We start from the raw sequence: 26,724 nt of genomic DNA, 5'->3' as shown, positions 1-26,724 counted from the left end.
ATTAGACGTTTAAATAAAGGTTTATAATCCTTCACGTTTTCTTTGATATTGTTGATTTAAGATAATCAAAATATTAAACTCTCATTTAAAACACTTGAATGTTCACAAAACCTGAACGATTCCTAACAAGCACCTCTCTAAGCAGAGATAAAGCCCGAGCAAGAGAAGCCAAAGATATTTAATCAGTTGGTGCCAGTGGTGGCGTCTGTGCCAGGGAGGGTGGTGATGAACGGCAACAGCTGCAGGGACTGAGGACTCACTGGCAGCTCCGCGAACCACCACAAGATGACATAGAACATGGCACAACTCTACAGAACGCCACAAAATACCCCCACACTGCACACAACACACCAAACAAACACAAATCAAGATTCACAAAAGAAAAAGAACCGAAACTGCACAATAGACCACGCTACAAGTCTTAGCATGCCTTGCTAACCAGCTTACTATCAGCCAATCAATCCCAGGCTAAGGCTAGGAGCATGCCGTTAGCGAGCCACTTCTTTCATGTCACGTTAAAGAAGGAAAACAAAACGTTCAGGAGTTCACGTTCACGTTTTGTCGGAGTTAGGCTAACGTTAGCTCTTTATTAGAGCTGAGAATTCTACGCCGCAGCAAATCAGGCGTTTCGTATTATTTTTGACAGTTAAGCTCAGTGAGTAGTTCGCAGAACCTGGTCTTCCGTAGCATTAAAAGTTAAACATACAATTAGAAATGTCTTCATCGTACAGTACAACGACGCAAGGGCTGAAACACCAGCGATGTTGTCCGGTTATTTTAACACCATAAACACAGATCATCGCGCGGTTATTAGCCTTTAGCCTTTGAATATGATAACATTCATGTAGCTTTCAAAAAACATTCACAGCTGCTTTACAGGGTTATGTTTTATTCAGCTAGGGACACAGAGCTAATGTTAGCTAGCTAGTTAACTGAGAAGCTGCTTCTGTATCATTCAGCTCCAGGATGAAGAGACGGTCGATACTGACTCTTTGCTTTCCGAAACCTCACCACCATAAAAGAATCATGTCAAAATGAAACAAATGGTTTGATTATTCATTCTTCATTAATTGAGCTCTGACACCAAATGGAGTTTTTAAGTTTAGTTTTTTTTGGACAGTTTATTTCAAGCAGCCAAAACAGGAGACACGGCTCCATTAGAGTTAAATGTACAAACACCGGCCTCCACCTTGAGCATAATATTATCAAGTCCTGCAGCCTGTGTTGGCATGAAGAGAATCGCTGCCAGCTGTTATTCTTGCTGGAGGAGAAGGACTCTGGCAGGCGGTCGGCTGTAAACTGATGCCAGCTGCTGCAGGAGGACGCCAGCTTCAGCCAACAGGCCCGAGGTGCTCAGGCTCAACATATTCTAAAATGAGATATTTGCCCTTTGACCTTTGTTCTGAGCAAGCGCTGTCGCCAAGTGTTTGCTCATTCTGGGAACTGTTGGTTTCTCTATAATGTGACATGGTCTCGACCTAACTATGGAAAGTGCCTCGCGATAACGTGTGTTGTGATTCATATAAATAAAAGGGTTTAGGAGGCTGGTGTTAAAAACAAAGAGATAGAGACGTGTTTTCATTCATTTTAATACAACATATTACAACATAATACCAATTCAAATTAAATACGTTGGAATGTAACTTCAAAAAAAGTCACGAAAATGTGGCTGCTGCTGAAAAGAGTCCCCGACAAATTCACCTTCTATTTGATTGTTTAAAGATACAGTGACCAGGTGTTTCAGGAAATTGCTCAAACCCAGCTCTGTTTTTAAGGATATATATATCTATGGATATATATCTCAATGGAATATCTCCATCATCCTTAAATGCATCGTTCACGCTCCATGATTTGTAAGCTAACCCTACGTGAGAACTCTTCAAAGATTCGAGACGCTCACCCCTAGATAGCAGCTAGCTAAATATAGAAATCTGTGACAACTACAGCCAATCAGTCGTGCATTAGGTTTTGGTAGCTATATAAAACTGAGAGATTAAAAACCTTCAACATATCCTGACTTTGAGTTCAGGTCAAGTTCCAAATAATTATAAATGTTGTCAATAATCCAAACCAAAACACTCCTTGATTTCCAGCTAGTACAAATATATCTGTTTTGCTTGGAAATCACACGTAATGGAGATACAAGGTTTTCCCAAGCAATTGAGTTGACATTTCCTTTGCCATGAGGGAGTCAGAGCGCTGCCAGCTGGACAGCCGCTGGCCTCAGTGTGCGCTGGCAGGGTTTAAAGTGTGTGTTTGCTGTGTGTGTGCAATGGGCTAGACAGAGCCAGCATGCCTGAACAGCAGCAGCTACCGAACGCACATCAGTGGGTCCACAACACAACACAACACAACACATGGAAATCCTGTACGGAAAACCGGATCAGCAGCTGAGATTCACAAACACGTCAGTCAGGTGAAGAGATCTTCAAGAAAATCGCCTCTTAGCGTGTTTTTCTTTTTGCCGTACGAACAGCACAGCTCTGATATTGGTTGACCAGCTGGTCCATCGCTTGACCCAATGGAAATCTCAACAATTATTATAGTTCAGCAGTTTTTGAGTGATCCTGGTGACAGGCAAACAAATGGCAATGAAAAGATAAAAGGTCAAAAGTAAGATATAAGATTCATCCTCTTGGGGCCAAGCATGTGTACAAAAGTCAAAATATCTGAGATATCTCAGTCTGGACCAAAGTGTTTGACCTGACAACAGTCACTGCTCCTCCTCAAGCCACATCGTCCCAGTGAGCTTTAATGTGCTGAGAATAAAAGAGTTCCTCTTCTGATACAAGTGGTTCTTCACGTCCAGAATGATCTTAGCAACTTGTCTGTTGATGCCTTTTTAACCAATTGTCCTCTTTCTTCTCATAAGACAATGAAAACACCAAGTCTGAGGGGAAGCTCGGCCGCCAGTCGGAACGCAGCGAGGACCCAGAGACCGACAGCAAGCGGCAACAGCAACCCGGCCAATCACATTGCTCCTCTGAACAGGAAATGAAACGTCAGGAAGAAGGTGAAAGTTCGAGTAACCCTGAGAGCCAAGACAGCGATGACAGTCTGGAACCTTCAGATGGAGAAGGAGAGGAGCAAGAGGAGGCCAGGGTGGCAGGAGGAGGAGGAGGAGGAGGAGGAGGAGGAGGAGGAGGAGGAGGAGGAGGAAGGCTGGCAAGGTTAACAGGACTGGGAGGGTTAGGCGGACTGGGCTCCATCGGAGGACTTGGTAATCTGGGTGGACTCCATATTAAAGTAGAGCACTACGGAGAGGGGGAAGAACTGCAGCTGCACAACTCGCAAACTTCTACGTCTGAGGAGGAAGATGAGGAGGATGAGGAGGATGAGGAGGAAGAAGATGGAAGCATGCAAAACTGCGACAGCGCCAACGTTGGAAGCAAGCTCCAGAAGCGGCGGAAGAGGAGGAAAGTGCAGAAATGGGACGGATCACAAAGTAAGAGAATCCGTCTGTCCACACCCTTGCCCAGCCCCGTCGCCATGGGAGATACCACACCGCTGGCTGACCCCTCCCAGGCCACGTCCACCACCTCCTCCCACCTCCTCAGCTCCTCTGGCTCCCCAAACAGCGCAGGGGTGACGTCCTCGGTCCTGAAAATCAAGACTGAGATGGCAGAGCCCATCAACTTTGACAACGACAGCAGCATCTGGAACTACCCACCCAACAGAGAGATTTCCAGAAACGAGTCTCCGTACAGCATGACTTCAAAACCGGCTCCAGGATCCCATGAGACCTTCCCCTCACCCCAGGGAGGCTCTCTCCAGGTGTCCATCCCTGACTCTGTCCTCACCCCACCTGGAACTGAAGGAGGAGCTGGAGGAGTGAGGAAGCCTCCTTATAACGGGAGCTCTGCTCCGTCCTCTGCTTCGAGTGCTGCGAGTTTAGCACCTCCATCCAGCGCCTCCTCTGCTGACCCGTTGTCACCCCCTCTCTCCGCGTCTCCACGGGACAAGCAACAAGGCACTCCCACCACCTCCTCTTCTTCTTCCTCCTCATCTTCCTCATCAACCTCTTCCTCTTCACTGCTGTATTCGGGTGACCTCGAGGCTCTACAGCGTCTGCAGGCTGGTAATGTCGTGCTCCCACTGGTCCACCGTGTCACAGGGACACTGGCCCCAACCAGCACGACGGCTCCACGGGTTTACACCACTGGGACTATCAGGTACGCACCAGCGGACGTCACCCTGGCCATGGCACAAGGGAACCTCCTTCCCAATGCTGCTATGAACTTTGTAGACAGCTCGGGGTTCGGCCTTGACCCTAAGACACCCATGGAGATGCTCTACCACCACGTCCACAGGCTCAATATGTCGGCAGCAGCAGCCGCCGGCCCGTTTGTCGGATCGCCGTCGGCAACGGGCGGGAACGGCGCCCTGGGAGGCCAGATGCCGACGGCAGCCAACGTTTTCACGACAGCAGAGGGACTTTTCTCAACGCTACCGTTTCCAGTGTACAGTAATGGGATCCACACCACACAGACAACTCTGGAGAGGAAGGAGGATTAATGCAAAACGTTCTAGACCGCATTACTGTGTTTCCGGAATCAACAACTGTGTCAAAGTAACAGACAACTCACTAGTAAAAAAAAAAACTTTGCTTGCTATCCTTTATCAGCACGGTGCAGCACTGTGTGTCCGAGAGGGGAGGAAGGACAGGGAAGGATGACAAACGTACTCTAGCACTTTGAATCTGAGCAACTGAGCTTGTGTAATAGAATGACCCACGAATATCACCCCCTTTTTCTATCTTATTTCTCTCTCCTCTTCTCCTCCTCTCTCAGTCTCTCTCTTTGCTCCTGTTTCTTCAATCAGCAACACTTGTCTCCCCAACAAATGAACAAAACACAGACTATTCTTTATTGTAAAGAATTCCTTTTTTGCCTACAGAGAATTCATATTGCCTGAGGACTCCGCTGGAGCCTGACGGGGATAATTTTTATTATTTGACTTGATTCTGTTGCATCTTTACGAAGGTGCTGATGTGTGTATTTAAAGGAGGACGGCACAGGGATTTGTAATGGACAGAAAACTCTAAGTGGCGCTCCTCCATGTATCTTGATGTGATCAAGGCTTGTACAGACCGAGAGGGGGGGGGCTCTCTCTCCAACAAAGGTCTCAGAAATAATAATCTTTTGAAAAAAGGTTTTTGAGGACGTTTCTCGATTGAGGGAATAGTTTAGAGTTGCTTTCATTTCTTCCTTTTTTTTATAAAATACTCTAGCTCAGATTTAACTTACGAATCAAGCATTAAGAAGAAAACAAAAAAAGCAATTTCCACCGGGTAATGACCTGTGAAATATCGAATGTTACTAATTCCTCTTTTATCCCAGGAGTTTACCAACAGGTCTCGCACCAAACATAACCTCCTCTTCATCTCTTCCTATCTCAATCTGTCGTTGTCGCTCTAATCTGTCACTACCTGATCTTTATTCTTTTGCTCTACATTTCTACCTTTCGATGTCCAGACTCACGGTGCTACGGACCATCCAGTAACCCTGATTCAGCTGGCTGATGTGGGTGCTGTTAACGAACCCACGGCTTGTTGACAGACAGATCCCCGTTTTCTGTTTTTGGAGGGGGAACTATTTTAAAGTTTCGTTTTGTTTTCCTCTTCTGACCGTCAGGAAAGTCAGAAATGCAGCAAGAACCTCGAAATCAGCAACATGTCCCGCCTTTGTCTAAACACAAGCTCAATCTGATTGGGCCATGGGGGGGCGGCGCCGTTTAGCAACATGGAGTTGATTGGTTAAATTTTAGGCTACATAGTGGTTCTTTTTATGTTTTGTGTGTTTTCTAACTGAATCACTTTGATCTTCTCATGAGACTGAAGCTAAATATTTAGCGTCACTAACTTGAAAAATGAATGTTGAAATCCTCGACCGGCTCCTGTTTGATAACTGCTTCGTTTTATTTTTGTACTAGATCAAGCATTTTCTTCTTTTTTCCTCCTCCTCCTCCTCCTCCTCCTCCTCCTCCTCCTCCTCTTCTTCTTCTTCCTAAACCAGAATCACCTCCACAAGATTTTCCTAAACAAACAATCCGCTCTCTTCCATCTCATCGCCGGACCCTGTGATTAAAAACCACATATCAACAAGGAGATTGTAATAAAGACGTTCATTTTCAATCGATCTATCAAACAATCAATCCAATAACTACAAAAAAAATTGAGATGAATTTTTTTTTGAGGAATAGAAAAAAATAACCACATTCCTTTAAACGACGTTGTCTTTGTCGTTGCGTTTCTTTCTTCCCCAGCCTCCTTTGCCAAAAAAAAAGAAATCTCATGTTAAGTGTTTTGAAAGCACTGTGATTCTCATTCATTTGTAACTTTCTTTTTCCTTTACTTTTTTTGGTAAAAAGAGGAAAAAAAAATATGAGAACAAGTAATAATTAAAACGGTATAAAAACTGTCACGACATCCATGTTTTTGAAGTTGGCAGCCCCGTCTTTACCATCCCGTCATCCTTATTACCCAGTGTGATTACGCCGTACAAACGTGTTACCGATGTGTTTAGTGTCACTGGCTGTCAAAAGGTCGTCCACGGCGACCTCTCTCTCTGTGTGTGTTGACTATATGCAGTATATACTGAGCTACTGTAGCTGTTTTTGTCCTTTGTCTTCTCTGTGCTCTATCTCTAGTGTCAGGGAGGGGGGAGAGGGGTGGGGCTTAGAGTGAGAGGGGCGGGGTCTACGGGGTGACGGACATCCCCCCCCCACCCCCAAAAAAAGAAGAACAGCCTTCTCTCTCTCTTTCTTTTCCCGCCTCTTCCTCCGTCTCCCTCTATCTGCAGTCTTAGTGAAACCAGTGGAGGTTCGTGGAATTTCGTGTTCGGTGGCCTTTGCAAAAAATGAAAAAAAACTTGTAGAGTCCACCTTCTTTTCGCTGCTTCCTTTCTGTCTTTGTAAAATCTTGATTTCTTTCGTTGTTTTCTGATCCTTCTCTCTCTTTCCCTCTGCTGTTGCTTTTTGCTGTTGTGTAGTCTTATACAAACCTCTTTATCTCGCTCTTTTCTCTCAGAGATGAAAAGATTCTTTAACTAGCTCAAGGTTTATGGAGCCATGTTTTCGCCACTAAGGAATTCTGGGAATTGCCGTTTCCAGCTCTTGCATACAAAGTATTAAAGAACTAACGAATATTTACAGTATATAAATATGAAATATGATGAGGAAAAAGCCTAAAGTAGCATCGTAGATATAGTCCTGGAACAACCACGAAAGCCTCAGTTGTGAAACATTTCCCAGAGTCCCTTGGGGCTTCCTGTGTGCATTGGGTGTATTTCATTGGTTCCCACCGAAAACTTGTTGACTTCCTGCGCAAACTTCTCTCACGGGACAAACAAAGTTAAACAAGTGGTTCAAGGGGGAGAAAAAAAAATCACAGTAGAATTTCAGGACAAATAATAACAATAATAATAAAAAAAAAACAATTTTAAAGATTTCTAAAGAAATTAAAAGAAGAAAAAAATATTTCGCACTATAAATCTATTTTTATAGGTGTTTTGGAAAACTGAACTGCATGTTTAGTAAGTTCGTCCGATGTGTTTCACGTGATTGAGCCCTCGTTTTCTGTTGGTTTGGTTTCCTCGGTCCAGCAGTTCTTGTGTTCTTTGTGTTGAAGTCTGTTGAGCCCGATCGGGACGTGGTGGAGGAGCAGTGTCTCTGGTCCTCCCCTTCACATCAGGAAAACAATCTGTCTGTGCTTTCTGTGAAGAATCAATGTCTTGTTACTGCGATTAACTTGTGAAACGACGACAAGAAAACAAACCCAGGTTATGAAATCAAACAATGTATTTATTTATTTTTGTGTTCAATAAGAAGAATGTGATCAGGGCCGCGCGACCCGTCAGTTGATTGGTGGGTCGTTTGTGGTTGAATGTTAAAATTTGTTATTTCAGGAGCGTTTTGTTTCCGTGCTCCTCTGGATTTTAGCATTTTCTACTTTTGGTGGTTTTTGCGTGAAAAAACGGGGGGGGGGGGGGGGGGGGGTAGGGTTAGGGGGTGGGGGGGGCGGGGCACACAAACGAATGGCAGGGCCCCATTTGGTCGAGGAAAGGAGATTTTGAAGGGGGCGGGGCACATAACTCAGATGAAACCAGGAAATACACCCACATGTAACAAAAACCAAACAGCCGGTCCAAGCTGTTTCAATGTTTTTCTGTGTTTTATGTCGAAAAATGAAAACTTTGCTGGTGATTTTAAAAACTTAACAACCTTAATCACAGCTGCTGTCAAGAATACATAGTGTTTAAGAAATACAACTATTGAAAAATCACTTCATTTACCTGTGAAGAAACTGTGTCTGTGTTTTTAACTATTTCTTGTACAATTATACAGATTCTTTTATGAGGAACTTGGTGCCAAGTAGCTGAAATACGGGAGAGAGGGAATCTCTTATTATCAATGTTAACAGTGTTATAAAATTCTAAATACAAACAAATTAAAATATTAAAAAAGAGAAAACTATGGTACATTTCTATTTTTTGTTTGAGTTGTTTCCTCGCAGAAGAGGGAGAACACATGACTAACTGATGCTAACTTTGAGTGCCTGGCTTATTTTATTCTTTTTTTTATTATTATTATTATTTTTCGGAAGACATCTCTTTGAGTTCGTTCACCATGAATAATGCTGCAAATCCGAAAATGTACATACTTCGTTTAGCGGTTGTTCTTTTATGAGTTTTCTAGGTTCTCATCCGCTCAGAGGAACCGGTCACACACATGTTGTTCTTCTGTAACCCGGGTTTGATCATCTGACAGGTGCCATATTCATAATAAAACTTTCTCTCGAATTGGTTACCAGATTGCATCATTTCTTCTGTTTGACACATTCTGCCATCCGCCCCTCCTCGAAGAGAGAGAGAGAGATGGAGAGAGAGAGAGAGATGGATAGAGAGATGGAGAGAGAGAGAGAGAGAGAGAGAGAGAGAGAGAGAGAGAGAGAGAGATGGATAGAGAGATGGATAGAGAGATGGAGAGAGAGAGAGACAGAGAGAGAGATAGATAGATAGAGAGAGAGAGAGAGATAGATAGAGGGATAGAGATGGAGAGAGAGATAGAGAGATGGATGGAGAGAGAGAGAGAGATAGATGGAGAGAGCGATAGAGAGAGAGATAGAGAGATAGAGAGAGAGAGATAGATAGAGAGATGGATGAGAGAGAGAGACAGAGAGATGGATGGAGAGAGAGAGAGAGAGAGAGAGATGGATGGAGAGAGAGAGAGAGAGAGAGAGGGAGAGATAGAGAGAGAGAGAGATAGATACCAACACAAAGGCAAAGTAGAAACATCCACTTTCCTCCTTCGTCTTCTTGACCGTTGTGTTGCCGTCTCAGACATCTGCCTAACCCTGACCTCAGGTCAGATTATCAGCAGCACAGAAATACACAGTGAAAAGCAACAGAGCCCTGGGGTGCTCCATATTCTCAGAGCTGTCACACATCCGGTGTGCGAACTTCCTGACTATCCACCTGGAGAGCCGATCAAATCCCACGTCACGTTAGACCTTTTCAACTCTTAACCTTCTTTAAAAACGTGGTAGAGCACAGCTTATTGACAGATTTAACCCATTTGTTTATTTTATAATCGTCAGGACACACACACACACACAATATGATTTGGCCAGAACGTAACCACACACTTGCCGTTTGTAGGAACCAGTTTCACGGTAGCGCTTCCTGTGACTTGGAATCTCACAGAATCTCGCGTGACTTTGGAAGAACAAGATATTCGTGTTCATAGTTTTGCAGCTGCACAGAATCATCCTGCGATCGCTGGTCTCCTGAGAGTCGTCACTCTGTGTACTTGAGTCAAATTATCCCACAATGCACCATAAAGCTCAGAGAACAAGCGGCGGCCAAAGATAAATATGATGAATTCAATATGAATTCTCTTTTAAGCAGCACAGACTCCCTGTAGCAACATTAGACGACTGGTTCTTTCTCCAGGAACCTAAACGTCACGTCGTGTCTCCAGCAGCGACGGCGTGTCTCCTAAACACTTCTACAGATTTTTGTGATGTTTTGATGTTTCTGCTGCATGTTGGGAATCCGGGAGATCAGCCCCCCCCTCCCCCCCCCGAGGAAGCACGGACGAAAAAACACTTTGTTTCATCATCCGTCCATCACGGCCGCTGATGAAAGGCTGCTCGTTACGTCCCCGGTGAACGACTGACGCTGTCGGATCTAAATTCCACATCAGACCTCCTCGCTGAGACGGACAGCCAGAGGTTATTAGAAGGAGCTTCAGGTTCAGTTCCTCAAACACACACACACACACACACCGAGGACTGCTGCCTGTGATCTATGATTCATGTGCGCTCATTTAAAATAGTGTGAAATATTTAAAGTTGGCTGCTCGGCCTCAGAGGGTCGACTGACTGACCTCTCCGCTCTTATTACTGCGAGGAGGAGGAGGAGGAGGAGAGGTGATACAGGAAAGAGAGACTCAGTGACAAATATAATACAAGTGGAGGAGAAGAGGATCAGTGGCTGCGTGAATGAAAAATGGACGAATAAAAGCTTCATGTCATCATTTATTTGTTTGTAATCGTGTCTTTTTGTCTCCGTGAACAAAGATGGACGACGTGTCTCCGCCTGTTTTCATATCATCAAATAACTAATAAAAGCAAACTGATCAGAAACACAAACTTCAGTGAGATAAGAACGACCTGAAATGACAGAAACATCTTTACAAACATTTATTTAACCTACAATCCATCAATCAATCAGATGTTCTTCACAAATCACAGTTTTCCTCGTGGATCTTAACGAGGTGCGACTTCTTCTGTCTCCTCGTCAGAGCAGTTTCCATCTTCACGCACTGTTTCTCCAGATTCATGTCAGGTCATCGTGACCTTTGACATTTCACTCAAATGAATCAGTTAATAATTGAGTCAAAGTGAAACATTTGCACCAAATTTGAAAGAATTCCCTTGAGTTGTTCTTCAGATACGACGTTAACGAGATCAAACGTGTGATCCTTTGACATTTACCCACTGAAATCTAAATCAGCTGTTCCACGAGTCCAAGAGAAGGTTTGAACCAAATTTTAAGAAATTCTCTCAAGAATGAAACCTTTAATTTGGACACGATTGTATAAACGATTGTAAAGATGCAGCTGATAATGTTTTATTATCATTGTTAATAAACCCAGAGAGTCGGTTTATTCTTACTCATATTTATTAGAAAAAGAAACGAAGCAATTTCTCACATTTGAGAAGCTGTAAAGTTTATTTGAGGTTTTTTGCTTGAAAAATGACTTTGAATTGATCAGATACAATTTTAATTAAAAAGGTAAAAGTCTGTACGTTTTATTTTCTTATTTCTTAACGAGTCATTGAACTTCATTAGTGCTTCAACCAGTAGATATGACAGTTTGTTGAGTGGAGTCTGGTCCACGTTTTGCTGCAGTGTCTCTGTCTAGATTCAGAAACTGATTCAGCTCACGTTGAATATCAGAGGAGAGGCTTTGTTTTATCAGTGGAGCGACAGTGACATCCAGAGGTTCAACACAGAACTGCAGCCACAGTGAGGTTTCTCATTGTGTCTGTAATGTTGTGTTCTCTTATTGTTATATTATATACTTCAGAAGTAAGGTTAATATGTAATAATAATAATAACGGTTAATGGTTTATATATAAGTTTGATTCACTGAACTGATGTTATTTTTTCATACATTTCAACTGAAACAATCTTCAGAGTCAAGTTCACCACTTTTCAAAATGATAAAAAGAATTACAGGAAAAAAAACCGTTTACTTTGAAGACAAATAGCTAAAGAGGAAGTGATTGTGTGAGTGTTGTTGAACTAACTCCACCTCTTTATCTCTCACATCGTTTTAAACTCATCACTTTACTCTGATAAACGATGTCGTGAGTTTCAGTCCACGTTTATAGACTCTCCTGTTGTTCTGCGTCTTGATAAGATGAATAAAGATGTGAAGATGTTACAGTGCGACACGTTTCTCTCTCTCAGGTGTAAAACCTTAGTGTCTTTAAACCTTGACAGACACTCTTCATCCCTCCTCCTGTTTGAAACCAGCTGTAGCAACAAGGTGCGTTCTGCTGTTCTCCTCAAACATCCTGTGAAGGTCTGAGCAGCTGCTGGTCACCTGGACGCAGCACAGCACTCAGATCAGTGCTGGTCACCTGGACGCAGCGCAGCACTCAGATCAGTGCTGGTCACCTGGACGCAGCACAGCACTCAGATCAGTGCTGGTCACCTGGACGCAGCACAGCACTCAGATCAGTGCTGGTCACCTGGACGCAGCGCAGCACTCAGATCAGTGCAGACAGGTCGTCCTCTGCAGATTCATCAGTTTAGGACTGAAAACCCATCCAGACTCTTTTCCAGGAGGTTTGAGCCCAACGGAATCCTGCTGTCCCCTCCTGCAGTTCAGAGCCACAACCACCAGGTGGCGACGTTTCTGTGAACTGATCTGAGTCAAACACATGGAAACACTCCCACCTAGTGTCTAGTAACCGCAAATACACAATGAAATAAATGTTATGAAATGAAACATGAAACTTACCTTGTTGAAGTGTTGAACATTTGAAGATAGAAGCGGATCAATTTATCGTTCAGCTTCTCAAATGTGAGAAATCGCTGCGTTTCTTTGTCTAATAAATAATAATAATAAACTGGTTCATGTATCAAAGACAATAAAAAATAAGTAGCGGCTGCATCTTTGGATTTTTAATTAAAAGAACATGATGAAAACAACAGCTTACAAATGAATGAGTGGTCAGAAGTAAAACTTAATTATAAGTAAAAAATAATAAAATACCAGCAGGTCAAACAAGCAGCTTTAACATAGTGAAATATCCCTTTAATGATTTTATAGAACCATATTTAGCATCAGGAGCTCAGAAGAAGACACAAATACTTTTATTCTATAGGCCAACATATGCGATTACAAAACTTTACAAATTTGTATGCAAGATTATATACAATAGAAAATACACTATATACTTTTCACCTGTTTACCATTTAGCTGTGTCTCTGTGGAGTTTGCTCTCACAGGGAGAAGCAGTGAAGCAGCGACGATGAGCTGGTAGATAATAGTTTTAATTCTAATTCAAATGTCCGACTGAATATTCTTCAGAATTAAAGTATGTTGCTCTTTGAAACGGTGTGTTTGCAGGATTAGGCTCTAATATCATTATTATATCAGAAGTAAAATGATCTAAAATCAAGACAATAAATTCTGCAACAAAATATCGTCCAACAAAATTAGTTTTCATGACAAGCCGACCTTAATAATTCTTCAGTTTCAGATTTAGTTCTCTGAGAATCTTTCATATCAAAGCAGACTTGGTATCAATGAAATATCCTGAACTGAATCAATATGGAATCAAATCAGAAATAGAATCAAGATTTATGATTAAATGTGGGAATTTAAAGGAAAGTTTTTCTAAAAACAAAACAATCGTAGTACACGTTAAATAAATGTTTCTCGAATTTGGTTTGTGTATTTTAGGTAATGTTGTATCACACTGAGGCATCACAACCGGGATATGTTGGTTTCAGTTATGGAAGTGGAGACGAGTCACTGCTGCATGACTCAGCGTTCATTAAAGCGGAAAATCACAAAGCTGCTAAATATTTTAGTCGCAATAAATATATGACGGACTTTATTCACTTTATGTTAAAAAGTGATCGTCTGCTTCCGACAGAAAGAGAACAGGAGCCGGTCTCAGATTGAGTTCAGAGGTCACATCCTTCAGAGGCTGCATTTGAAACCGATTGTGTCATAGCAGCACAACTGAGCCGTCCCATTTCAAAGTGTTACGACAAAGTGACCTTTCAGCCCTGAGATACCAAGACTCCCACGGGCGGATGCTTCTCGAGCCCGACCTCTGCCTCCTTTAAAGAGATGAAGGCGGCGGAAAGCAACGAGACCAAAACATCTCACGTTTACACGTCGACTTGTATCAGGCTTCGACTCAACCGAACAGCCAACAGTGCACGTGTTAGAAAGGAGCACTGACGCTTTCTCTTCGTAGTGTTTCCAAACTTCTGAAACTCCAGAGTCGTGTGGACGCAGCCAACGTGTGAAGAGCGGAGTCAAGATTCAAACTCTGATGAGTTTCTCAGCCTGAAACTGGAAACAACTCCAGAGAAAGAGAAACATTTCACGTTGATCCCGAGTCGGACCACGTCCCCCGGTATCGAGAACAGATATAAGCTCCACGTTGGTGTGTCTGTAGTTTTATGAACATGTGCTGATATGTGCATCGCTGGGAAAGAATAACACAGAGACATAATAAACTTTACATGGTGTCAAAATATTTCTTTTAAAAATTCATTTTTAAGTGTTACACAAGTAGCGTTTAATGAACATTAGACCTCACTCTATGTATTTAAGATATTTTAAGGCTGTTTTTAAGGCGACGTCCAGTTCAGGTCTTTGAAACGGGAACTTGGCTTCAAACAATTTACATTTTCAAAATCACAGAAGAAAAATAAAAGAAACTCACTGATTCAGACGTTGGTCACATTTGTGCTGAAGAAAACTGTGGAATCATTATAAACTGAGCGAGTAGCCAACAATACAAATGACTTAGTTTCTACAGGAAGTCACCGTCTTTGAGAACGATGCTGGGGAACGGAAACAGCTGGAGGATGATGGTTCCCAGCAGTTACTGTCCACTGGGTCGAAACCACCAGGATCACAGATCATCAGCTTTGGCTCAAAACAAAAAGAAAAATGATTTTCTCCATCAGCCGCTTTGGTTTCCTGCTCCTGAATTAAACTCTTCAGACAACAACACTCTGATATCTTGAGGGAATAAAAATATAATAGTCCAGTCACCTCCATGTAATAACATTTTCAAAACTGTAAGGTGCGCTTGATTCCAGGGATTAAAAAGAAAAAAACATGAATCAAAACTCAGCTCGGTCGTCCATGGCCTGACTCCAAACCCAACACTGTTCACAATCAGAGTCTTTCAGACGAGTGAAGGAGAAACCGTCCCGGAGGACAACGCCGTCCAGTGTGGCCGCCAGCACGACGTCCACAGAGTTGACCTATGATATTAAATAAGCTTTGGAAAGGAGGAGAGTCGATCCCCACCTCACACCCAGGAGAGACAGACAGGCAGTCACGCAGGCAGACAGATGGACGGACAGGAAGCCAGAGACAGACGGGGACCAGCGGGTGGATGGACGAGTCATCGTGTCATTGGATGACCTCGAAGTAGTGCAGGATGGCCATGATGTGCTGAGGCATGAAGACGTAGCCGGTGTAAACAGCCATGCCGGCCACGGAGACGAGCAGGGAGTCTGAGGAGGAGACGTTAAGGAAGAAACTCTGACGGAGCAGAGGCCACATCCATGTTTTACTTTAACGATGCACCGCTGTTGCTATGGTTACGCCAGGCGTCCACACTACTCCAGCCTCTAAATCTGAGACTTGTGTAAACGTTTGAGTCTGAAAACTCTGGGGTTGTGTTTCAGTCTGAACGAACAGAGAATAAACCTCATCTGTTTCACCTGAGCACTCATGAGGCTGTTTCCAGCACCGGATCATTTACTTTTTAAATCTTTACCGATTAACTTTCCGTGGATCGACGTGTTGACACCGTCAGCAGCAGGATCCCCGAGCGGCTGGAGTCCTTGTTTGTATTTGATGGGACGCAGCCCCGAGGCGGACGGTAACAATACGGCAGCAGCCTGAGACTAAACCACACAACCACACCTGAGCCTGAGGGGAGACCAGGTCCCCGGCTGAGGGGGGAACCAACGGCAGGAGGACGTCATGGGACACTGACGTCCTCCTCCACCGCAGATCAGAGCGCAGCCGTGACTCCATGAACACCACACACTAAATATAGAGCGTGAATCGCAGGCAGAGGCATGAACTGGGCTTTAATGTTGTCGTGTGACGACGCGTACGTGACGAGAACTGGCTGCGTGGTGAGCGTTATTGTTCACTGAGGCTAGGTGTGTTACTGGAGGAGTCCAGTAGGGGGCACTCCACAGAACTCGCTCTGTAATCAATGACTCATGTTTCTGCCACTTGTGGATTTGCTTGTGGTAAACAAACAAAAGATATCCAACAAAAGGGCTGTAAAACTTTGAATATCTTTAACTTCTACAGGATATGGAACAACAACGATGTCGTGTATGTTGGTATCTGTGTGTTACTGTGTAGAACCCCACGTGTTCTTCTGTTCAAATACAGTATAAACAAAGATGGTGACACTCTGGTGACACTTGGCTGAAGTTGAAAAGTTTCCTTCAACACGAGCTTCACGACGACCTCCTCTGGTCCTTGGAGCCGTTCAGAGACTTCACTCATTTTATAATCTGGAACCAGTTCGTCTGGAACCAGTTCGTCATTAGAAACACACACATGGATGAATACGGATTAAAAACACGTTGCTCTCTCACAGATCGGAACATGAGAGACTTCCGGATGAGTCGCTGCTTGTTCTCTAATCAGACTCGAACCGGTTCGCTCTCTACACGAGGACACACGAGGTGTTTAAACCGAATTAAACACAAACTAGTATTCATGAGTTAAACGTCTTCACTGGAATTCACATTGTTTAAAAACGATCCTGTTAGAAAAGCTAATGGCAGCTCGGTTAGCCTGTTAGCATGTTAGCCTGTTAGCCTGTTAGCAGAGAGGAAGGATACTGAACACCGTCCGCTCCCAGGGCTCCAGCATGTAGAGCGCGGTCACCAGCAGATACTGGTAATAAAACCAGGACAGCTGTTTCCAACAGTCCCCCAGAGCCATGGTCACACTTCTTCTTCTTCCTCCTCCTCTTCCTCACCTTCTCCTTCTTCTCCTTCTTCCTGTTGTGGGAGCGCCGGCGTCTCGTCACGCGGTGCTGCCTCTCAGCCAATCACAGCCCCGCGTTCAGCGCACTGCTCCGACGTAACCAGGGAGTTCCAACATCCTGTTTTCAAAATAAAGTAAGAAGTTAATTTTATGTAAAGCTCCAGTGTGTAAGATTCAGGTGAAAGTTTCTATTGGCAGAAATAATCCTAATGATGTTTTCATCTAAACTGTAGAAGAGTTGTTTTCTTTACCCGAGAATGGGACTTTTATATTTAAATACTTTATATTTAAATACTTTATATTTAAATACTTTATATTTAAACACTTTGTATTTCCATCAGGAGCGGCTCCTCTCTACGGAGGCAGCCATGTTTTTTTACAGTAGCCCCGACTGGACAAACTAAACCTTTTGAGTTTTTATGACAACTGAAGCTTCCACAGGTTCTCTTTCATGTTTGGAAGGGGGGGGGGGGGGGGGGGGGGGGGGGGAACTGACACTTCACCACTAGATGTCACTACATTGTGCACACTGAACCTTTAAAGTGCAGCCTTCAGTGTTTAAATGTCTTTTATGTACAGAATCAGTGTCCTGGTGAACCTGAAGCGTTTTGCTTGGAGGGCGAACAGGCACCGGGCGAAACGGCTCCGTGTTGCGTGCGTTTCGTGCACCGCGGGATGGATAAACACGTCACTTCCTGCGTCCCCCAGGCGGCGCTGGACCACGCCCACTAATTACACATTACGGTCCACGCCATCAAGTGTAGACAGTGAAAATGTAATGTTAATCGAATTAAAGTTGTAAAACAAGGCTTACCTCCTTTTGGCAGTAGGTGGTGCTGTCACTATCACTACATACTGACTAATAGATCTGTTCAGGTCCAAAACACTCGTTTCACTTCAGATCGTATAAATCTTTCACTTTTACAACAGTCTAAGACATCGAAGGAATCTATGACCACTGACACTGTGACATCAAGCAAACTGACAAGGAATTATTTGCTAAATGAATCCTTTGAAGTCTTTTATATAAAGTTTGGGTGGAGTTAAATAGTAAGTCACAAAAGTGTTATTCTTTCAGCTGTTTAACCCTTTGATACACAACATGGGTCCAAAGTGAACCTACTCAGTTCTTATTAGGGCCCGAGCACCGACGGTGGGAGGCCCTCTGGAAATTGTAAGGATTATTCTTATTATAGTGACCCAGATGAATTGGCTTTTTGAGGGCAGAGACAACGCAGAGACATGCGCTTGGTCATTGATCGCTCTCTCCACTAACCGCAACAGGCTTCAAAACGCACGAGCTCGGGCACGTTAGTGCTACAACGTAGCCCTAGTTTTCTATATCTTTGCAGTGGATGAATTTCATCATTCAGTATTTCAGGTATTTCCCAGTTAATCCTAAACTTTTTGAATAAAAATCATTTTTTTAATCACTACGCTTCTGCACAACATGGGTCAAAAATGACCCGTATTCATTTCCTGTGTTATTTCATGCATTTCCATGCGTTTCTTTGAAATAAATGTATTTTATCATTATTTTCCTTCTTCCTTTCTTACTTTACAAACAAAGGTACATTTTGTGAAACTTTTGGTGCTGATTGGACAATGCCCAGTGGAGTTAAAGAAAAACGACATGCTGATTGACCATCTCGTCGATAGCTCTGTAAGGTCATTACGATTAACATTAGACTCAATAGCGCCTCTAAAAAAGAAACATATAAAACATAGTAAATTAGCTCCGTGGTATAATTCCAAGACACATGAGTTAAAACAAGTATCAAGAAAACTAGAAAGGAAGTGGCGCTCCAGCAACCGTGTTGAAAATCTCCTAGACTGGAAGAATAGTGTTAAAGCATATAAGAAGGCTCCACAAAGCAAGAGCTGCCTACTATTCAAAACTAATAGAAGAGAATAAAAACAACCCCAGGTTTCTCTTCAGCACTGTAGCCAGGCTGACTGAGAGTCACACCTCCACCGAACCCAGTATTCCTCGATCCCTAAATAGCAATATCTTTATGAATTTCTTTAATGATAAAATTCTAACCATTAGAAATCAAATCAACCATCTCCTGCCCTCAATTGGCACTAATACCCCATCAAGAATAGAAAACTCAGAAACGGCCAAGAATCTTACCAATTATTTAGACAGCTTCTCTCTGATCAGCCTCGATCAGCTGACCAAAATAATCTCATCTTCTAAACCAACAACTTGTATCTCAGACCCCATTCCTACAAAATTACTTAAAGAAGTTCTGCCCCTAATTGACAGTTCATTACTGAACACAATACATCTGTCATTATCATCAGGATATGTACCACAGTCTTTTAAAATAGCTGTAATCAAACCCCTCCTCAAAAAACCCACCTTAGACCCAGAGGTTTTAGCCAATTATCGTCCGATATCTAATCTCCCCTTCCTGTCTAAAATCCTAGAAAAAGTTGTAGCCAATCAGCTGTGTGAGTTTCTCCAGGAAAATAATATATATGAAGACTTTCAGTCAGGGTTTAGAGCCAATCACAGCACAGAGACAGCCTTGGCAAAAGTCACTAATGATCTTCTAATAGCTTCAGATCAGGGGTTTGTGTCTGTCCTCGTTCTGTTAGATCTTAGTGCAGCATTTGACACAATTGACCATAATATTTTATTACAGAGACTAGAACAGTTAATTAGCATTAAAGGAACCGCCCTAAAATGGTTTAAATCCTATTTTTCAGACCGCTCCCAATTCGTGCAAGTTAATGATGAGTCATCTGTGCGCACCAAAGTTAACCATGGTGTTCCACAAGGCTCTGTGCTCGGCCCAATTTTATTCTCATTATATATGCTTCCACTTGGAAACATTATCAGGACACACTCGGTAAATTTCCACTGCTATGCGGATGACACCCAGTTATACTTGTCAATAAAACCTGAACAAAGTAATCAAATAACTAAACTCCAAGCATGTCTCAAGGACATAAAAACCTGGATGACCCGCAATTTTCTCTTATTAAACTCAGATAAAACAGAGGTTCTAATACTTGGCCCTAAACACCTTAGAGATACATTATCTAACGATATAGCTGCGCTAGACGACATTGCCCTTGCTTCCAATGAAACAGTCAGGAACTTGGGAGTGATCTTCGATCCTGATTTATCCTTTAATTCTCACTTAAAACAAATTTCTAGGACAGCCTTTTTTCACTTGCGTAATATCTCCAAAATCAGACATGTCCTTTCTCAAAAGGATGCAGAAAAACTAATCCACGCCTTTGTTACATCCAGACTGGATTATTGTAATTCCTTATTATCAGGCTCCAGCAGTAAGTCGTTAAAGACTCTGCAGCTTGTCCAAAATGCCGCAGCACGTGTCCTGACAAGAACCAAGAAAAGAGAGCACATTTCTCCAGTATTAGCTTCGCTACACTGGCTTCCGGTTAAATCTAGAATAGAATTTAAAATTCTCCTCCTCACCTTCAAGGCCCTTAACAATATGGCACCATTATACCTTAAGGAGCTGTTAGTACCTTATCAACCCACTAGAGCACTGCGCTCCCAGAATTCAGGCTTACTTGTCGTCCCTAAAGTCTCTAAAAGTAGAGGAGGAGCCAGAGCTTCAGCATCAAGCTCCTCTCCTGTGGAATCATCTCCCGCTTTCAGTTCGGGAGGCAGACACCATCTGTACGTTTAAGAGTAGGCTTAAAACCTTCCTTTTTGATAAAGCTTATAGTTAGAGCTGGTCCAGGCTTGTCCTAGACCTGCTCTTAGTTAGGCTGCTATAGGTTTAGAAGGTCGGGGGACACATGACACACGGAGCTTCTCTTTCCAGCTTCTCCTTCCTCTTCTCAATCTTTATCACATCAAAGTAATTCATATCCCATCAATACATGTTACTGACTTGACTTCTTCCCCGGAGTCCCTTTGCCTTATCGTCCACAGATCCAGGGCCGCGGCTGTGGCCACATCATGGATTAGGATCTGGGGATCACGTATCAGAGATCGTAATGGTGGATCCAGTATGGCGGATTCTGCATCGTGCTGGCTGATCGTGATAACAAAGGCAGATCCTTTATCGTGTTGCCATCAGATACTGGTAGTGGACCACGACCGAGGTGGCAGCTGATGATGGATCCTAATGGCGGCAGTGGACAATAACTGTGGACTATAGTGGCATCCGATCTTGATGGTGGATCATGATCTTGCTGGCTGCTGACCATGGACTATGATTGCAGCAGGACTGCTCGATACATAGTATTTCTCCTCAGACACTTGACCATTAATGACATTAATCCACCAATTCACTGACCTTCAGTTATACTTCAAAATGTTTACCCTAATCAATGCTGCTAAAACCTTTATCTTGATGTTCTCCTTTACACTTGACATCCATTGCACTTCTGTCCGTCCTGGGAGAGGGATCCCTCACATGTGGCTCTCTCTGAGGTTTCTACGTTCTTTTTTTTCCCTGTTAAAAGGGTTTTTAAGTAGTTTTTCCTTACTCTTGTTGAGGGTTAAGGGCAGAGGATGTCACACCATGTTAAAGCCCTATGAGACAAATTGTGATTTGTGAATATGGGCTATACAAATAAAATTTGATTGATTGATTGATTGATTGATTGGATGCACAGATGTCGTCTCGAAACTATCAAACACAGGATGACGAGTTCCTTTAACACTATGAACACACACTATCATTTGATTTCTATCCTGCACACACGCACGCACGCACGCACGCACGCACGCACACACACAGAGACCAGACAGACCAGCTTCCTTTTAAGAAAACATATTTTTTAGTGAAACTATACATTCGTGAGGCATTTTCAAAGATTTCATCTTTAGTAGGAACCAATGGATTTGGGTCAGTGACCGAGCCACAGGTACATCTGTCGTTTGGGGTTTTTATGGAAGTCGCTGACAACAACAAACACACAACGATGTCAGCATCATCCTAATAGAGATTTTGGCATCAATTTTTGTACAACGAAGAACAAGCTCAGTAGAACCATAAAAGCCCAAAGCTTCAGTAATTCAAACAAGGAGTTCCTCTGTCACTCATGTGATCTGAAAGTTTCTGATGGAGGCAGCACTTCACGTCACAGCACTTCACTGTTAACTGTATTTCCAAAAATGTTAAATTATCACAGCTATAATTATTGTTTGTATAGTGAAAAAAACAATGTCTCCAGAGTTTATTTTTTTAAACTTCGAAGTCCCACTTGATACACCATAAAAAAAAAAAAAACCTGTATCAATCATAAAGATGTTTATTAAAAAGAAAAAAAGATCTATCTCTCAAATATTTGTAAATCCTGAAATATCAATAAGGGTTTCGGCCTCAAGAATCATGAATCACTTTGGCTCGAGTGTGAGACAACAGCTGCAACGAGCAGATCTTAGCGTCTAACTCCTGTGTTTGTCAGATATTTAAAAGGTTTCAAAGATAGACGACGTGCTGCCGACATACGTAGCTTTCCTCAGACGGGGAATCTACCCTGAAAGCTTCTGATTCATGATCGTCAGACTTGTCGAGATTCGCAGCAGGAATCTCGCTCTCAGTCGGGACGCTGACGGTTCGGTTCTTCCCAAAACAACCTCTCGCTCAGAACGCGCTCAGTCCATCTCAGCAGTGGCTGGCCAGGATGTTGAAGAAGTGGTACACCTCCTCCTTATCGAACACGGCCACCTCTGTGGAGCACTCGGCGCACTGCACCGGGCGGTAAACTTCATCGCCGTCCATCCCTGCCGGCGACGGGTCAGGAGCCTCGTTTGCAGGTGTTTCTGTTTTCTGGCCCCGCCTCCTCTTCCTGCCTCCCTGCTTCCTCTCCTGCTGAGTATTGTATCGCAGCACCTCGTCCTTCTTCACCGTGCAGTTCATGACGAACATGGCTCGATACTGCGTCCGGTACTTTTCATGCCTGAGTGGACACAACCAAGAAATATTTGTGTCGTTAAACAACACCAAAATGTTTTAAACCTACCAGTCAACATTTCATGGGTTGCTGTTGGACCTGGAGTCAGGTAAATAACCATGGCAACTCGTGCTGAACCAGTAACTCGCTCCGAAGCAGATTTAGTTCATGATAACAGATCAAACGGTCGAACTACTGACCAATCAGAACTACTGACCAATCAGATCACTGAAAAACCACAGTCATGGATCTACAGGATCCTGACGGGGGAAAGAGTTTCTCCTACAGCAAAGTGAGAAGTAATGAATGTCAGCAAATTTCTTTACAGATGAGTGAAATGTACTTTTTGAATTGTATTCATAAATGTCTTTGATGATGTTGCTCATAAATAAAACCCAGAGTTGACCAAGACTCTGATAACCAGCTTCGTAGTTCAGGTTTTCAGGACGATGAAGGTTCAGTGAAGCTGAAAGACGAAAACATCTTTTGGTCAAATGTTGAGCTGACTTCATAGTTCCGGCCCCTGAAGTCTCACCTCTGACAGTCCAGACAGAGCATCGTCATGCAGGCGGGACAGTTGAGGATGGCGTCACTGCTGGGTAAACTCTGCGTCTGACGAGACTGCTTCGCGCCTGCTGGTCGTTTTCTGCTATTGTATCTGAACAGGAAGACATGAACACGTGGTGAAGAAATCTTGTCATCGATCTTCGTGTCTTCATCTGTTTTAGACGAACAATTGTTTGATACAATCCTGAGTGGTGTCGTCTTACCTTCTTCTCCTGGCGTCCACCCAGGCCTGGTCTCTGTCGTCCTCGTCGGGGTCATACAGCAGCTCGTCATTGGTCAGTATGACCCGCTGTCTCCGCCTCTGGCCTGTGGAGCTGCCTGTGGAGGAAACAGACGAAGGGACGACTTTCTCATTAACACATTTTGGGGAAATGTTCACGCTACAGCTTGTCTCCAAGTCTTACTTGGTTTGTCCTCTTCTTCGGAGTCAGAGTCGAAGTAGACATTATCGTACGTCTGAGGATTAGGGAGTCCAGGTCCGGCTCCTCCTCCGTTTTCAAGGGTTTGTGCTGCAGAATAAACACACAAACAGGGATTTATCAGGAATTCTTTCAAACCAGGTCCTGTTTCACAGATCAGAGTTACTGTGGATAAACTCCAGCTGTTCAGTCTCACGAAGATGAGCCATCAGTTAATGATGGATCAAACATTTTGGAAAGTATATACAGTACATATTTTCTTTAAATTATCAAACCCCTATGGCCACTATGTTCAGCAGCTGCTCTGTGTCTGTAGCTGTTTGGTTGTGTTGGTTCCCATTGGCCCACGTCAACAAATATCCAGCAGCAGCAGAGACACTTCACTCTGAGGAAGCCACGTGGCACCTTTGACCAATGAGCTGTGAGGAAAACCTTATATAAGAATCCCTCCAGGTCACATCCATGTTATGCGGTGTTACCTTCTGTCGATGGTCCCCAGGTCCCCTCCAAGGTCTTGATGGTGGAGCTGAGCTCGGCCTCCATCTCCTTCTCGAACTCATCCCCGCTGGACGACTCGCTCTCCCCCGTCAGGTACTCTCTGATCAGCTTCTTCTTCTGCTCCGGAGTCCCGTTCAGCAGCACCTCCAGCTCGTCCTCTGAACTGAAACACGGTGACAGACACAACTTATATATATTTATATATTTCAAAAGTTGACAGTGATCCCTAAGATGTTGTTTTCAAACGCTTACGACAAAGAAATACAATTGAGATTTGGTATTTTACAGTTTAATGATTAACTTCATTTTCAATAACTATAAATAAAATGAAAAAAACAATTACAACCAAATATATAGAACTTGAAACAATGAAGTATATATATATATTATCTGTGAAATGGGAGGATAATTCGGTCCAGTTCTATATTATTATCTGGTATCAACTTGTTGCCTTGATGTTGAACTTTTATATCTGAAAATAAACACATGTCAAACCTTGTTTCAAACGTATTTCCACTCATTGATGACAACAGTCCAACATATATGGACAGATTGATTATAAATTGTTTACGCACAGCGAGAAGATTGAACATATAACTGATCTACATCAGATTTAAAAAGTGTTTGTCCTTCTCTGCAAGTTAAGAATTTAAATCCACAACGTTCAGGAGGAAAAAAATCTGTCTTTAAACTTTAAAGAAACATTAATGTGACAATTATTGATGTCAACATATAAAGAAACATTTTATCCCCATGTAATTTTAGGCCATATTATCAACCACAATATATACTCTTAGTGTAATGTCCTTATTTAACTTGGTTAATCTAACCACAACAATCTATTGATTTTTGTGTCATTTCAATGTCATACATTGACTATTTGACTGTTTATATTGTTGATTACTTTGTACATATTAATAACTTATATCTTGTTGTTGACTTATTTATGACTTTTATTGAGTTTGTACTTCTGATTGTCTTCGCTGCTGTAACATCCACCGATGGGACTAATAATAATAATAATATTAATAATAATATGAATAATGTTAATAATAATGATAATGATCGTATGTGAGTTATCATCTCTGAATTGACTGAATAAGATCAGAATATCTCATATTAACGTCGCGTTAATAAAAACAGTCCTGAAACGAAGTTAGCATTGTTCGCTAACCGCTGTGTCGTCACAAAAACGACGTGTGGTTTGTTTACGTTAGCATTCAGCTAACTAGCCGCTATTGAGCTAAGTGTCTCGTGTGAGTCCGACCTGCTGGCGGCGCCCTCCTCGTCACTGGGCTCCTCGATCTCATACGAGTCAAACTCCTGCGGTTTCTTCACTTCGTTCATTTTAACGTCTGAAACTGAAAATGGAACGAAGACACGAGATGTTTAACGTGTTAGCGCAACAGAGAGGACCACTTCCGCTTCCGCTTCTTCTTCTTCTTTTACCTGAACAGGAAGTAGGTGAACGTTGAAATTACTCACTACCGCCACCAACTGATCAGAACTATGACTGCAACAGAGATTAAATATAACTTTATATACAGTCACTGATCCTCTTTATATACAGTCAGTGATCATCTTTATATACAGTCACTGATCATCTTTATATACAGTCACTGATGGTCTTTATATACAGTCACTGATCATCTTTATATACAGTCACTGATGGTCTTTATATACAGTCACTGATCCTCTTTATATACAGTCACTGATCATCTTTATATACAGTCACTGATCCTCTTTATATACAGTCACTGATCATCTTTATATACAGTCACTGATGGTCTTTATATACAGTCACTGATCATCTTTATATACAGTCACTGATCCTCTTTATATACAGTCACTGATCATCTTTATATGCAGTCACTGATGGTCTTTATATACAGTCACTGATCATCTTTATATACAGTCAGTGATCATCTTTATATACAGTCACTGATGGTCTTTATATACAGTCACTGATCATCTTTATATACAGTCACTGATGGTCTTTATATACAGTCACTGATCATCTTTATATACAGTCAGTGATCATCTTTATATACAGTCACTGATCATCTTTATATACAGTCACTGATGGTCTTTATATACAGTCACTGATCGTCTTTATATGCAGTCACTGATGGTCTTTATATACAGTCACTGATGGTCTTTATATACAGTCACTGATCATCTTTATATACAGTCACTGATCATCTTTATATACAGTCACTGATGGTCTTTATATACAGTCACTGATCATCTTTATATACAGTCAGTGATCATCTTTATATACAGTTACTGATGGTCTTTATATATATTCTGTATACGTAGAGAGGTTTTATTCAACAGAGATGATATATAAAGAGCGGACCTCTATCTCTCCCGCTGCAGTTCCATGAATTGACCTGTGGGTGGAGCTGTCCGCTCAGAGATGTTCAGGTGTACTTGACGCGTTGACTTGTGAAAGTCAGTGAATTCTCAGCGGGTCGTTGGACACTGATGTCACCATCTTACAGAAAACAAAGGTTCAACATCTTCACCTGTCTACTGCCTTGCTCAACGGCAC

The 26,724-nt window shown here is 42.6% G+C and overlaps 3 protein-coding genes across 4 annotated transcripts in view; 1 reads left to right on the top strand and 2 right to left on the bottom strand.

The window, feature by feature from the left end:
- The window catches only part of LOC117755616 (neuronal PAS domain-containing protein 3), a 229,591-nt gene extending 223,216 nt beyond the window's left edge, over nt 1-6,375 (top strand). Inside the window, 1 exon segment of the mRNA XM_034575547.1 lies at nt 2,873-6,375. Coding sequence (XP_034431438.1) covers nt 2,873-4,515 — 1,643 coding nt within the window. The 3' untranslated portion in view covers nt 4,516-6,375.
- The window catches only part of eapp (e2f-associated phosphoprotein), a 27,855-nt gene extending 2,234 nt beyond the window's left edge, over nt 1-25,621 (bottom strand). Inside the window, exons 1-6 of one of the 2 annotated variants that reach the window (XR_004612631.1) lie at nt 25,438-25,621; nt 24,152-24,333; nt 23,658-23,762; nt 23,457-23,571; nt 23,222-23,344; nt 22,333-22,692 (exon numbers count right to left, since the gene is read on the bottom strand). Coding sequence is in view for 1 of the 2 variants with exons in the window: in XM_034575548.1 (XP_034431439.1) it covers nt 22,398-22,692; nt 23,222-23,344; nt 23,457-23,571; nt 23,658-23,762; nt 24,152-24,333; nt 25,438-25,517 (900 nt within the window). In the remaining variant the exon portion in view is untranslated. Of the gene's footprint in view, nt 1-21,548; nt 22,693-23,221; nt 23,345-23,456; nt 23,572-23,657; nt 23,763-24,151; nt 24,334-25,437 lie in introns of those variants that run through there. The other variant, XM_034575548.1, reaches the window with a different exon arrangement.
- On the bottom strand, nt 12,815-16,831 carry sptssa (serine palmitoyltransferase, small subunit A). The gene is made up of 2 exons (XM_034575549.1): nt 16,647-16,831; nt 12,815-15,287 (listed from the first exon to the last, which is right to left on the bottom strand). Exons 1-2 carry the CDS (start codon nt 16,747-16,749, stop codon nt 15,184-15,186), a joined length of 207 nt encoding a protein of 68 aa, XP_034431440.1. The 5' UTR covers nt 16,750-16,831; the 3' UTR covers nt 12,815-15,183.
- Nucleotides 25,622-26,724: the final 1,103 nt, after the last annotated feature.

The sequence above is a fragment of the Hippoglossus hippoglossus genome, chromosome 22 (genome assembly GCF_009819705.1).
Source record: "Hippoglossus hippoglossus isolate fHipHip1 chromosome 22, fHipHip1.pri, whole genome shotgun sequence".
Taxonomy (NCBI): Eukaryota; Metazoa; Chordata; class Actinopteri; order Pleuronectiformes; family Pleuronectidae; genus Hippoglossus; species Hippoglossus hippoglossus.
Note: the sequence above shows the minus strand (reverse complement) of the source record. Positions and strands in the feature narration are given on the sequence as shown.